This window comes from Rhipicephalus sanguineus, chromosome 9 (assembly GCF_013339695.2).
Source record: "Rhipicephalus sanguineus isolate Rsan-2018 chromosome 9, BIME_Rsan_1.4, whole genome shotgun sequence".
NCBI classification, from domain to species: Eukaryota; Metazoa; Arthropoda; class Arachnida; order Ixodida; family Ixodidae; genus Rhipicephalus; species Rhipicephalus sanguineus.
The window spans coordinates 44,758,814-44,774,109 of NC_051184.2; the positions used below are offsets into that span (position 1 = coordinate 44,758,814).

The 15,296-nt window shown below is 47.2% G+C and overlaps 1 protein-coding gene across 2 annotated transcripts in view; it reads left to right on the forward strand.

Moving 5' to 3' along the window:
- Window positions 1-15,296, forward strand: part of LOC119405078 (uncharacterized) — a 354,382-nt gene that overhangs the window by 228,301 nt on the left and 110,785 nt on the right. For both annotated transcript variants that reach the window (XM_049419201.1, XM_037671850.2), the window contains 2 exons: window positions 12,620-12,804; window positions 13,557-13,641. In XM_049419201.1, the coding sequence (XP_049275158.1) occupies window positions 12,691-12,804; window positions 13,557-13,641 (199 nt within the window). In that variant the 5' untranslated portion in view covers window positions 12,620-12,690. The remainder of the gene's footprint in view (window positions 1-12,619; window positions 12,805-13,556; window positions 13,642-15,296) is intronic.

Consider the following 15,296-nt stretch of genomic DNA (forward strand, 5'->3'; position numbering starts at 1 on the left):
GCGAATGCGACCGCTCCAGAGAGCGAAGCGGTCTTCTTGCTGTTTGTCGTACCAACACAAAGCGGTGAGAGCACATTGCGTATACGAGCTGTCTAGCGATGTCTATCGAGAGAGCGCGCGCGCCGCGCTCGCAACCACGCCCTTTTGGTCAAAGTTCGCAGTGCTTGTTCGAGCGACTCAGCCCCCCGCCCCCCCCCTGCGGCTCCGAAAGACAGGCGGGACGTTTCCTAACAGCTTAATAAATGTTTACTACTACTACTACTACTACTACTACTACTACTACTACTACTACTACTACTACTACTACTACTACTACTACTACTCTGCTTGACGAGCCATCGATGCCAGGCCTAGCACGCGGGCTCGTGTTATCGCTTGTGCGTTCCTACGAGCGGCGGAGATGGCCGGCTCTTTTCATTTCTGACCGCACTCGTCTAGCTGCAAGGAAATCCGTATGGATTCCTGATAAATAAAGCTTCCTATACAGTTGACGAGATGTCCGTCCTGGCCCGTGGTTCAGACCTGGTAAGTACGCATTTCCGGGGCGTTCGCTCTACAAACTGACTGTCACGTCGTAGCGTCACGCCAGGTACAGGACAAAGGACTCCTCTTTGTTATCCTCCTTGTGTGCTCGTCAATTTTAGCGCTTATTCTTTCAGAGTTCATGGATAACCAACTAGCCCAGCAGTCTGTTCTGCTAAGGGACATGCGCACTCGAACTGCTTGGTGCCCACGTGCGACTAGCTGTGTCGCTAAATGATAAACCGTGATAGGCAGCCAGATTGGTTTACATTGCTACAGCCAGCGTCCACTGACCAGAGGGCGCTGCGTAGCTCTCCTTGGGCGGCCGAGCATCCCTAACGTTGGCCGCTAGGGCCGAGAAGAAAACGAGGTGCTTGCAGGCATCCCCCTTTTGTGGTGGTCATGGTCCCCCTTATGGCGGGGAGAGACGCGCGCGTCGCTTTCGCATCTTGTACGACCACGGCTCAGCTGTGCTTCGTCTCTCTTCAGGCTGCGCGTTTTGGCGCTGAAATCGCATAGAAACATTTGTCAGGCCCCACTACTTGTGGTATTTGGTTTCATGCGAAGCAGTCAGTGAGTACTTCTCTGCTGTATTCAATAGCTTTGAGCCAAGCGTTACGAGGTGGTTCGACGTGTTTTTGTAAGTGTAGTAGTTGTGTACACATCGTGGGTTTACCAGGCACGTCGACAACACTGGCGTTTAAAGGTTAACTTATGGTGTGACGTAACGTCAGCACTAATTTTAGAGCACATATGTCAGTGGTACCGAAACGAAGTGCACTTTACGGTACAATGATGTGAATATCATGCGTAACTTTCGTTAATAAATTCCTCCGGGGTCGAGCAACGCTTGAATATAGCTTGCTGAATTTTAGGAATAAAAATTTTATGTTTATTAGACTGCTATAAAAACGGAGCCAACACTGGAACCACGAAACCTAACCTGACGTGACGCCTGTATCGTAGGAGTACACATGTGGTGTTATTGCTTTGTCATAAAATTAGATAGCCAGCACCACAACCACAACTGACGCCGCACCGACACTGCGCCTGCATAGGGTGTTTTTCCAAAGCAGTTTCTGGACCTGGCGTGGCTCTGTGGTAGTTTAGCTGACTGCCACGCACAATGCTTGGGTTCAATTCCAGCTAGCGTCCTAATTCTTATGTTTTGCATTCGTCGGGTCAATGCTGCCGATGTCGCCATTCCCAGGTAAATATAAACTGAATAAACGGCGCATACCCGTACCAGTGGCGTAGGCAGGAATTTTTTAGGGGCGAAGCTCCTTATGCCGTGGGTCTGTCCATCCTCCGTTTGTTTGTTTGTAGTAGCCACCTGAAGGGCTCACTAGATGGCGTTGGTGGCGCTCGCTCTATGTATATATAATTGCATATAATATCGCTAGATGGTGCTAGTTTTAGTATAGTTCCAAAGGAACGATATATATATATATATATATATATATATATATAATTGCATATAATATCGCTAGATGATGCTAGTTTTAGTATAGTTCCAAAGGAACGATATATATATAATTGCATATAATATCGCTAGATGTTGCTAGTGTTAGTATATTTCCAAAGGAACCAAAAGGAATTGGTTGGAGAAGGCGGAAAAGAAAAGGCTAGAGGAAGAGGTAGAAGAAGTCAGAAGGAATCTAAATAAAATGGCTGAAAGCAAACTGCTTTCGTTGGAACTTTGCATGCCCACGTAGACGATGTGGAACGGGACCCCATACTTACTGCGGTGGAAGTTCTCTGTCTTACCGAGACGTGGAACGCTAAAAGACCGTATATAAAAGGATACGTTCCAGTCGTGTGCATCGATGATGCAGAGCGTCCTGCAGTTGGTGTGGCCGTATACGTCAAACAAACAGAAAAGACACAAGATCTGAAACTACTACCAACGACACACACAGAGCCACGACGCTGAATATGCTGCCATTGATTTTGATGGATGCATCATCATGACCATGTACCTTGCACCCAATTTGTCGAGTGGGAATATCAAGACATTCATTGACACGGCATTGTGTAATTATGACAAGTACAAGAATAGACCATTTGTGTTAGTTGGTGACCTGAATGTCGATATTACTGAAAAGAACAATGAGTGGTTAATACAACATATGACAGCCAAATATGCTCTCACGTGCACGTCCTTTGATCATATGAAACCAACGACCATCCGAGGGACGTGTATAGACCTGGTATTTTCAAATTTCCAATTAGTGGGAATATCAAGACATTCATTGACACGGCATTGTGTAATTATGACAAGTACAAGAATAGACCATTTGTGTTAGTTGGTGACCTGAATGTCGATATTACTGAAAAGAACAATGAGTGGTTAATACAACATATGACAGCCAAATATGCTCTCACGTGCACGTCCTTTGATCATATGAAACCAACGACCATCCGAGGGACGTGTATAGACCTGGTATTTTCAAATTTCCAATTGCTACCCGTACAGGAACCGCTATCTCTTCATTTCACGGACCATAAAGCCGTGATAATGAAGGGACAGCACAAGCCAAGCATCATCTAATTAAGAAAAATAAATGTTTGATGTTTGTAATATACACACAGTGTTTCTAACTCTTTATATGATGATTGATGGGGCGTTACACGGAATATTCACGGTTTACCGATGATATCCTCCGGAGCTTCGCCCCACTCATCATCATTCACCACGTGGATATACTGTGATTTTTTTTTTCGGGGGGGGGGGGGGGGAGGGGCATTTCTTTGATCCGTCATTGGGTATGGGCAGAAAAGTGGGGTCGAGTGTCATTTTGTGCTCTGTATCCCATGGGGAAAAAATTTCCGGGGGGGGGGGGGGCACGGGCCCGGTGTCCCCCCCCCCCCCCTCCCCCCGGCTACGCCACTGACCTGTACACCGCGGCTCGTGGTAAACAGGTATGTGCCAGACGTGTCTGGAGGAAAGGGTTTGACGATCTACGCGACAGGATTTTCACGTTATTCATGTCATGACCCGACAGTCATATTTGTCAAATCCTCTTACCCTCCCATGCCAATTTTGGTCTACATCAAGTTAAGCAGGCGATCCCAAGAGCACCCAGACGTATGCAGCTAGATAGATAGATACGTAGATAGAAACGCTTAAGGTGTCCAAGGTTCGCTAAGAAATGCTTCGCATTTAAAAACTCCACTGCACAGTGCCTCCTATAGCTAAATGGTCATAGCGGATGAATTTATCAACTCGAATAGGGGCACCTAATATGAGAAATCGGTTCTACGTAAACCTACAAGGTGGAAGAAAATTCGCGAAAGAAATGATAGATGGAAAGGTAATTTCTCGTCGCTACGCGCTATAAACCAGTGGATCACAATTTTCTTTTTCTCTCCTTTAACAGTCACCTTCCTCTCCACTGCGACGTTGTCTCGTCGCTCCGGTTTGCCACTGCGCGTTCGACTCGCATCAACGACTGAGCTGGGGGGTCAATTTATAGCTCCAATGACTCGACGGGCAACGGCGCGACGCCTTTTTCCTCTTCCCATCCATAATCTTCTCTCCGTCCAGCGCCATTTTATATATATATATATTTCTTCCTTCTCGTTTTTTCTTCGTGGCCGAGCGCCGTCTAATTCAGGGCGCGCCGCTGCAGTCTCTTCACTGGACCCACGGTTGTTGCTGCGCAGTGAAGCCCAACCTGTACTGTTGCCCCGTACAGCGCGCGTTGCCGGGCAAGCGCGGAATATAAAGTGAATTGAGACGCACGGCTGACGTCATGCGGGCAGCACTCGAGGCGTTGGAAGGTCCTAATTGAAACCGCACACACACGCGCGCTCACCTCGCTCCCGCGGCCTTTCTCTCGTTTCATTTTGCTTGTTTGTTTTCTTTTTTGTGTGTGTTCCTAACTGACGACCCAGTCGACCGGCTCGTGTGTCCAGTGTTCATTTTCGTTCCGCCCGCTGGCTACTATACGGGCAGTGATTTCATTTCCCTAGTTTGACCTCTGCTACAAACCCCATCGCTTCTCAACGTTATTCGATGTACTTGTCATAATCGATAGCATCGTCAGAATTGCCATCAGCCTAGTTAAGCCCATTGACGGATAAATGCCTCAGTGAAGGCCTGAGCCAGTCGGTACGTACTTACAAGGGTAACAACGCGCAGATGCGTGTGTCTTTGCGCGCTCTTTTCCTTTCAAGGATAAATGTCTGCCCCATCGATCTCAAGATGTCTTGCGCGAGCTGGTTCCGTGTTACGCCTGCTAGGTTCGTCATTTCATCGCTCCTCCGAATTTCCCGCCGTTCTTGAAAGTCCTTTCCTGCCCTTCTCTCTCATTGTATAACAATACCAGACCGTTGGTTACCAGCCTTATGCGTTACATCCTCTGCTAGAATCAAATTATTCGTCATTACGTGAGCTGGAATGTTGGATATCCCCGTTTTCCTTTGCAGTCCAAGCCGCCGTCTTCCTGTACTTACCGCCTTTCCTTCCACCTGTCGTAGTGCGGGCCACAACTTTTGCTGAAGGTTATAACTTTGAAGTGTCTGTTTCACCTGTACAATCAGATAGTTGTAAACCTCACTTTTTTTTATTTGGCACCATTCTCAAGGAGATTCTGCGTCCAAATGTAAGGTATTTAGGGATGTTTGTCAACGGTAGAGCTCTCTGTCATATTTCACTTACCAGCATTAACACCGGTGGTAGCGTGCTAGGCTTGTCGCTATGGAAAGCTCTGTTTATTGTATCCATCGGCCTACCTCTGAGTGAATTTTCATTACCAAATGACACTTCAGCAGTCCGTCGCTCTGGTTTGCCACTACGAGTTCAAAGTAGAAGTTATTTGTAAGTCAAACTAGACAAGACAACGAAAGACGAATCTATCTATCTATCTATCTATCTATCTATCTATCTATCTATCTATCTATCTATCTATCTATCTATCTATCTATCTATCTATCTATCTATCTATCTATCTATCTATCTATCTATCTATCTATCTATCTATCTATCTATCTATCTATCTATCTATCTATCTATCTATCTATCTGTCTGTCTGTCTGTCTGTCTGTCTGTCTGTCTGTCTGTCTGTCTGTCTATCTATCTATCTATCTATCTATCTATCTATCTATCTATCTATCTATCTATCTATCTATCTATCTATCTATCTATCTATCTATCTATTCATTCATTCATTCATTCATTCATTCATTCATTCATTCATTCATTCATTCATTATTACTTATTACCACCATTACCGAAGCTTCGCAAGCAAGAGATATACGGATTAAGCCTAGCGCCAAGTGCCTCGTATAGCGATGAGTTTTCGCAGCACGTACAGAGCAAGGCATGCTCTTTATATGCGAGTCTGCGCGGAGTTCCAATAAAGAAGAAGAAGAATAAAAGAAAGGAAATGCGCTCTGAAAGTTTTGACGAGGCAGCAGAGCAAGACCATGCTCACGTACTCCTATTAATATTTCATCCCTCAAAGACTGTAGGCATCGCCGATCTGCTCCCCCCACCCCCCCTCTTGCGCGCACTCCGGATTCCTTAATTTCACGTCATCGTATATTCCGCGTGCACTCAGCGAAACCTGCGCATCGCGTCTTCTTCTTTCGCCCCCCCCCCCCCTCTCTCTCTCATTTACCCCGACGAGAATATTTCTCTGCTCTTCGAGACTCGGCGTTAATTTCGAACTTACCTAATGTATTCAAAGTACATCTCGTGCACTCATTCAAAGTACATCTTGTGTAGTCAAGCGAGTGCATTAAGCAAAAACCCGCGGCTTACAGTTCCCCGGTGCGCACTGCTCGACAAGCTAGCTGCGGGCTGCTGCGATCCTCGAATGCAAACAGTCGCATACTTTCGTTTTTGTCGACTTTGCCCGGCGCGTTTGTCGTTCTCCTTGGCAAAACTCTCTCACCACGCATGGAGTACTGCCTGTACAAACAAAGGAACACACGATGACAGTGAAAACGCGGCTCGACAGATTATTATTGGCCAAATCCCGACGCGTTTCACACGCATCGCGAGGATGAGAGTGCCTGCCGAAAACATCTCCTCTTCTTCTTCGTAGTAAAGCACCACTTTTTTGCAGCGACCGCAGCAGTCGAGGTAAAGGCTGCGCAAGAGAGACGGAACGGAAAAGCTCCGAGTGTTTAAGTGTAATAGTTTTTCCTTGTTTTCGGCCGCTCCACGGTGCTGTCGAGCGGATTGGGGGTGGGGAGGGGGGTGCGTTGTTTTCACATCTGCGGCTTTTCTCGTATCCCCTCCTCCCCTTCTCTATCAACTTGCCTGCGTCCTTGTTTGCGAACGACTCAGACAAAACGACGTGGCGCGTACACAAACAGCGTCGCGAGGATGTGGCGATAGACGTAAAACAAGCCTCCCGTCTCCCTGCGCAGTATAACAGGGAGGCTGGGACGACGGAGGCGACATCGTAGTTCGCTCTCCAACGGATTAACGGTGCATTTATCGCGCAAACGGAATGCTTTCGCCTCTTGGCGATGTTGTTGTTACCCCTTTCGCCGCGGTTATAGCCTCGCGTTTCTCGTACCCAGTGTGGGTGAGCTGCTATTTTGGAGTGGGCGTGGAAGGAAGGAGGTGTAGGTGCGTGTTTGTTCTCCCGGAGGGAGGGGTGTCGAAGCGGTGGGGAAGTTTTCTATGTTGTCTGAGCGCTGTATACTCCCGTCATGGCGCGCTGCGCGCGCTTCTGTGGTATCGTCAACTTGTTTATTACAGGCGGGAGGCGAGAGAGGACAACAGTGTGCAAAGAAAGCCTCGCAAGGATGAACAACATTCGTGCGTCCTTTCGTAGAATATAAATGTATGTGATTGATGCAAAAAAAGAAATAAGTACGGGTGCGCTCTGTCTACGGAGCGCTCTGGAAGTGGAACTGAAGGAACACTCAGAGAAAGTTCGTATTTCGAGCAGCGTCGTTTAAAGTTGAGTGCGCTGCCGACCGCACAGATAAGCTTTTGCTGCGAAATCCGCCCCCCCCCCTTTTTTTTTTTCTTGCACTTGCCTTCTTCAGAGCGCAACTTTGTCGTACCCGAAATGCAATATAAAACGCGAAGCACCGGCATGCCTCTGTGGTAGAGTACTGGGCTCCCACGCAATACAAAACGCGCGCTTGCATGCCTGTCGAACAGCCTGCTGCGGAACTTTCTGAATATATAGTGTAGCTGAGGAGGGCAACACGGTTCGCGGCATTCTTGAAACGAGGCAGGATACGGCGTCATTCGTTCGCCCTACAAAGTCCTGCGTGCTTATTGCACATGTCCTTCATTGGCGGAAGACCTTTAGTTCAACTTATAAATCAGTGTCGAAGCTCACTAGATGCTTTGTGACTTCCATTACCCACTTCTGCTATCCTGTTATCGCATTACTCGTGTTCATTCATCCTCCAACGGAAGAAAGAATGGACGGACGGACGGACGACGACGGAATGACAGAATGAATGAAGGAATGAATGAATGAATGTTATGGAATGCCTTTGAGGGAATGTAATTGAATAGATTGATGGAATGACAAGAAAATGGAATAGAATGGATGAAACAGATAGATGGATGGAATAGAATTGTATGGGTTGAATCGATGGATAGCATGGAATCACTGGAAAGAAACAACGAAGGGTTAGTAAGAGGGATGCGAGGAACAGATGGAAAGAAGGAAGGAAGGAATACACGGAAAAACAGAGATAGCCGCTAATCTTGCAACTGCTGTTTCTATGCGTCCACTTGCCCTCCCTCCCGACGCTGTTCGACCATATTTAGGTTTCTAAACTTCGCAAGTGTCGCTCAGCTTAGTCGCACCAATCTCTCGCCGTTTGTTTTTCCTCCAACGCCAGCTTTCAGCCGAGTTGGAAACCCGCTTTAGTCGCCGACTCGCCGCACGCCCGAGTTGCTTTCGTCGTTCCGGCTCGCTTCTGTTCTGACGCGCTGTTATCTCGAAACACGCTTCGTGCTTCGTTTTCAGAGTAAACTTATTTTTCGTTTCCGTCCAACCTAGGAAAGCCAACGTAAAATAGCACGTTTTCGAGCTGTGCGCCAGAGAGGCCGGTTTATTACAAATGAAATCCTTGCGTCGCTGCTCCGTTACCTTCTTCGTGTTAACGTGTACATCGCGTCTCAAACAGAACTCGTCGCTAGGCTAGTTTTGTTGTTTTTGACCTCACGAAGCAGACGACACACACGTAAAATGCACCTCCCGTTCACTAGGTGTCGTGCCTGTTTCTAGCCGTTGAGTAACGCTGTACCCTCGTTGTTCTAGAGAATGAAGCTGGGAACAAGAGTTGTTATGGAAAGAAAACAAGCCGATGTGACAAGAACGAAAATGAAAACGAAGAAAATAGGAGATATCTGACTTTCTGACGAGGCTTTAGCGCGTGCATACGCTGTCGGCAAGTTCGTACGCACGCGGCCGCTGCAGTTTCAGGCCCGCTGCCCCCATGGGACACTCGGGGGGAAACAGAGCGCGCGCGGGCGTGAGAACTTTGCTCGCTCGTGAGCATCAACCTACGCCTCGACGGGTGTAAACACGCTCTTCATCTTTTTCTAACTTTCGGCGCCGACTTCAGCGCGCCGTTTTCTTTATGCTTAACTCCACGCTGGCGCTTCTGACTGTGGTAGCTTGATGCTTTTTGCGCAAACTCTAAGCCTCTTCTTCGTCGCGCGCAGACGCTCCCGTTCGAGCTATCCGCCTATCCCCATCCCTTCATTTTCCGACGAACGCCTACACTCGGGGTTATGATCTATCCTTTGTTGCTTTTTCCGTATGGCGCCCCTGTCGTTCTAATAACTTTTACCGCCACGTGTTTTGCAACCAGTTATTTGACGACTAGCTCGCGTTCCCTCGAAGCTCTGAGCTCTCGGTAAATACGCGCGCGAGAGAGAGATACTGCGAAGGTACACAAATGCACTCGTTTCACGCGCAGTCCCTGGGTACACAAAGTCGACGTGGAAACAGGAGCTTTTATAGTGTGGATGTCGCATGTGTGTATAGTTCATATAGGTCGCGACCTGGATCGGCTGCTTGTTCTACGAGATGGTGCCAGCCTTACAACGCTATCCCCTACAGCATGCACACTTTAACGGCTTTCCCGTGTACATCTTGCAACAACCACTATGAAGGGGGTGGGGGGTGGGGGGGGGGGGGAGAGGCGACGGTTGTTGGAGGTGGAAGGCGTTGGAGTGCGCAGACGAAGCGCGCGTTTTGGGAACGATGACTGGTGGCTGATATTCCCGCGCTTTAGGCGACAACCGGATACCAAGTGCGTGTTGTTGATGCCTGTCGGGCTCTTTCACACTAGCGTCCGATTGTTTTCGTTCTTGCGGCTTGTTGTGCAGGCTCCCGCGGATGTTCATAGGTCGACCACGCCCGTAACTTTCCACGGGGAGTGTTCGTCAAATGTTTTTGCGCAGGGTTCTTTTAACTTTGTTTTTTTCTTTTCTTCTCAGAGAGACGGCCGCGATGTGAGCTTTGCGGAAAAAAAATCTAGTGAACGTGAAAACAACACATTTCCCCACGCGCTCGGCGGAAAGTTGCCTTCATCCCAACTTTTAGTGTCGAGTAAACAATCCCTCATTTCTCGCTGTCGTTGTTGTCTCCGTGAAAACGACGTGTATTTTCGGTGTGTTTCCGTGGATGCTACATTTAAGTCTATTTTTGTTCTTCTTGTTGTTGTTGTCTTTACGTGGTCGACGTTGCCGCAAAAACCGTGTTCATTCTCGACTCGTCCGGTCTATTTTTCCTGCGCAGCATACAAGTTCACTCGGCGTCAAAAATTTAGAGACCACTAGTGTCCGAGCAAACATTGAATTTCCCAGTAATTTGTGACATGCATTCGCTCGAACTGCAAGGTACACGTTCTTCGAGCGTTCTAGAACAGGCCCGAAGTTTAAACTCAAGGCTTACCACCGAAGCAGCGGTAATATTCAGATTTTTTTTTCTTTCTTGTGTCTCGTGGTTCCTAAGCTTTTGACGCTGACTGTTCATGCTTCGTGGCACATCCATCTTGGAAGAAGAAGAAGGGTTCACGATTTTGTAGCCTAGTCGGGGGACCGTCAATTGAACCCGTGGTTCTCACTGCTGTTCTCAGTGGAGGCGTATCTTGAGCCAGATACCGGCTACATCGTCATCATAATCCTCTCCATACCACTTTCATCGTCCTATAATATTTCTGTTCCTCCCGTACAGAGAAATAGAAAATACTGAAGGAATAAGAAAAGAGAGAGCAGGTGCTGCTCGCTCCATCTTAATAGCCAAGAAAAAGTTATTAAGGTGTAAAAAAAATTGAAGGTGACTCTAACCCTTGACTTGGGTGTCTGGTAGTGGAACTCGCATGTTGGCATTCGTGTGGTCTGGTGTATTCCTTGGGTTACCATTGTGTTTCGTCGCGCCGTCAAAGGGGATCCCAGAGGCCACGTAGATAGAAGCGCGTGGTTGAGATCTGTTCCGCCAGGTGCCGCAACGATCGCAGCTGCTCATAATATTTAATTGAACTCAATCAATTAATTTTGATTAATTACGCTGTCAATTAATTTGCCCTTAAGTAAACTTACGCTTCGATATCATATGTATTCGATACAACTCTGAACATGAACTAGAACTGTCGATATCGTACCAGTTTTATCTTTTACGAGATTTTTCTGAATATTCAAAAAACTGGAAGTAAGTGCTCGACCGGAAGTGCATGGAAGAGAAACAAGAGTGTCACTCAGTGATCGTACCGCCATAAAGCTCTCGCGCTTTGCGCAGAGTTTTGTCAGCCTCGGCAATTCTTCTCGCGCGTCTCAAGTGCGCGGGCACGCGCGCGTGCTGTTCAAACCGCTGCCAACGCCGCGCCCCGTCTCAACTCCCTCGCTTCACACGTCGCGACATTCTCTCGTACTTTATATTTTCTTATCGTAATTACGTTCCTACGCCTCGCCCGTTCGCTCACGTTTGTTTGCCCGCGGTAACGGAGGCAGCAAAGTGTCTCCCGAGGAAAGATGGTAGAACAGAAAGCGTGAAGGGAAACAGCGGGGGGGGGGGGGGGGGAGGCGAGGCGGCGTTGTGTATGCGGGTTAATTGCGGCGAGTTATTAATATTAATCAACCCTCACTGTGGCGGCGGCTCCTGGGTTAGCGCTGGAGGCGTTAACGATCTGTCGCGCGAGTAAATTTTTCTCTCCGCGAGCCAGCAGCGTACAGGAAGACTTTCGCAGTGGCTGCTCGTATACGGCAGCCGCCCGAATGAACCTTCACCGTCAACTCTCTTTGCTGTATACTTTCGTGCGTACTTACAGCAACATACCTCCACAAACGTTGTAGTTGTTGACAGTGTAGGCTAAGACTTGCACGGTTTCCGTAGTGGGGTTATTACTCGAAAAACTTCGTGGATTGAGCTGTTCAAGCCCGGTGCATGACAAATTCTCTTGAGAGGTTCCTTAGTTACGAAGGCAACCGAAACGTAAACTATTTCTTTCGAGATTCGAGAGCTATCGATCCAGTGTTTTTATGACGTCACAGTTGTGAAGCGTGGTTTATAGCTTAACACACGTCAGTGGGGGGCTTGGTTAGACATTATAGTAGGCTGCAACTTACGAGCAACGGCGGGTGGAGAATAAACTGATACACTTGTTCTTGCAACGTAAGTGGCTGCAAAATAGGCGTATTATGAATGCTTCAGGTGTGCTTTTATCGCGCTGCGAATGCGTCACGAGAGCTACGTCGTTGAATTCAGTCAATTTACCGAGTGTTTAGCTAGTTAAGATTTAGTCAGGATGGTACTTTGGCGCGTTCGTTGTTCATAATAAAGCAGCTTTAACGCCGACGCACACGTGACGCAGGAAAGGGCGCTGTACGCATTGAAACGGGACATCGCGCAAGCAATAAATTAGTTGAAATTGACGCTTCGTGTGTTCAGCACCCTCCTTTTTGCGTCCGTGAGAGTCATCCTGAAACAAGCTCACCGGTTAGAATGAACCGTGCATTTCAACTGTTTCCAAATTTTCAAATTCACATCCTGTAAGCTCCAACAAATTTATGACTCTTATTGCCCTCGTTAAACAGCTTGTGGACCGTCGACGCGACGTTGTCGTGAACCGCTGTCACTTCTTTTTTCTCTTTTTTTTTCAGATACGTAGTCCTCGGTTCTCTTTTTTGTCGTAACAGTGGAGAGGAGGACGAGTGAGTGACGTGTCCTTACGATGACGTGGTACGACCTGTCCTCGTTCGTCGACCACCGCGAGCACCTCCTGGAGGAAGCCTTCGGGGCACTCTCTCCCGACGAACTGAACATCCTCACCCCACTCGAGCTGCAGGTATGAGATTTCGCGCAAGGGACTCTGATTTGACTTCTCTGTCGTAATTTCTTTTTTAAGGCGCGGCCTCTTGAGTGAAGCACGGTAGGTTAATGAAATAGTACACAATGACCCACGTGACCTACGTCATCAATGACGTATTGTTGTGCCGTCGTAGATCTTAGACATTCGTGACGTCATTATGACATGATCATGTGATCGTCATCGGTTGAAATCGTCGTTTGGTCATCGTCGCTTGGTATTCCCAGGGTGGTGCTACATCAAGTGGAGTATAGAAAGCTTCAGGAAAGGGTGGCGGGGGACGATGCAATCGACTGAGATATATATTTTTTTATTTAGATATGAAAAAAAAAACATGGGAAGGTAGGCTACATTTGCGCCGGCTATCCCACCAACATGATAGTAGTATTGAAGAAAAAGAGGGCTCTGTTCCGAACAGCAGCATACTTTTCCAAAATATTACGAAACAGCACTAATTAACGCATATTGATTTGCGTTTCTTGAGTTAAGGGGTAGTTTTAGTTATTCGAGTTTACATTATTGCGAGCACGCCTGCGTCCCTGAATGGGAACGTCTATATATCTTCAGTGCCGCACGGTTAGCATTCCTTCGTCCGAGCTTTTTTGCACCATGATGTGTTTTGCAAGCCTCGCCTTCGTCTGTTTTGCTGCCGCAGCGAGGGCCTTCGCTGGCAACTGTCTGATGCGCTTTCCCTGTGCCTTTTTTTTTTCATCGGTTCCCGGTATCATCAGCACATCCCATTGGAAGAGCTCAAGAAACTTTGCATGCAGCAACTCCAAAGAATGCCCCGCGCACGACTTCTGGCCGTTCTTCAGGGTGAGTGCGCATCGCATGCTTCGACCTTTAATTAGAGGTCGAAGATAGATTAAGAGACATTAAGATACAAATTAAGATACATTAAGATACTTTAAAAGGAAACGATGAATCGCTTAACCATTATTATAAACTGTACTCTAATGACTCTAATAACGTTAATTTCACAGTCACAGTTTTATTAATAGAGAACAAAATAAAGCTTAAAATCTCATGTCTCAATGTCGTGCAGAAATTTCCACGCGTGACGTCGCGGATTTCAAAGGGTGTGTTTTTTTTTTCGTATTTTGGCGACAATGGCCCAACGAATTCTTCTGAAATTTGGTACGTTAAGTCTCTCGCCTCTCGGAGGACAGTGTACTTCATTTTTGGCCGATTAGGAACTACGTAGGTCCCAGGGAATGCCGTCAAAATTTATGACGTCATGGTGATTGGTGCGAGGATTTCAAGTTGGCGTCGTCACCCGGATTTTCTTTTTGCGCGTTTTCTCGCTTACCACTCCTCTTGTCGCGGCAAGCGCGATGATTTTGGTATCGCGAAAGATTAATCTACTAATACGAGAAAAATCGTCTTTTTTCTTCAGTGTCCATTTAAGTGCCGCTTGTAAGCGTATAATTCCGCTGACTTCTTAGATTAAAGGTATCGTAACACAGTCTTAGGTGGAATGTTACCGACGGGAGGAGCTTTTCTATTACCTTAGCTACCTTTCACAAGGACGCTCTCTCTTCCTTGCTGCGTGATTCTCTGGAAGACGAGTGAACACTACGTCAGTATACCGTACGTCACCTTGTCGCCATTTTCTTGTTTGAAAGTAGCGCCAGCTTTCATTTACGAAGACTTGGTGGTGAAGCGGCGCGAACGAAGAGACAGCGTTCTGTGGGCTTCTGCCAACGACGACGCATTCGTTGAGTAGCAACGTACAACCGCAGTTCCTTCAGTGAAAGCTTCCGGGACCGCGCTCATTCCCGCTACATGCTTTTGCCGCTGCAAACGAGATGCGGAATGGCGCTATAGCGTATGTCACATCATTTGATTACGCGCGATAGTCAATATAGTTTTATCTTATTGACGGTGTTTATTGGCACGATGGCTACAGTAGCCATAGAATGTCAGACTGGCAATCGGGATTATGAGAAAGAGCTAGCGCACAACTTCTTCAGATTGACGCGTTCACCCATAGATCGGAAGTGAAGTTCCCCGCATAGATGAACCACTTATAGAGGAGCCAATCGGCGTAGTTGTGTATTGCTGATGTCACGCGATTGACCTCCATGGTTGGCGTTAAGACGCCTGAAGAAGGAACCGAAAGGGCCTGAAGAAAAACATGGTGATTGTTTAACTTTTCTTTCTTTGTTTATTTCAATTTTTAGCCTATCGTGTGGCGCAGAGCTCTGCAATGTTATTACCAAAAGATGATCAGAACGGTACTCTCTGTGGGATTCGTGTGTATAAAACGTGTTCAAAATGGCAGGAGTTTTTCTTCTGGGCTTTAAGAGCTGCAGCGTGTGCAGAGACAACTACTCAACGCGACTAGCAATTACTTTGATATAACTTTTGGCTTGCTCCTTTAGTCGTTGATCTATATCCATTTATGTATATTTTTGTATTTATGTATTTATGTATTTATGTATTCTGCATTTTTTACGATGGACCAACAA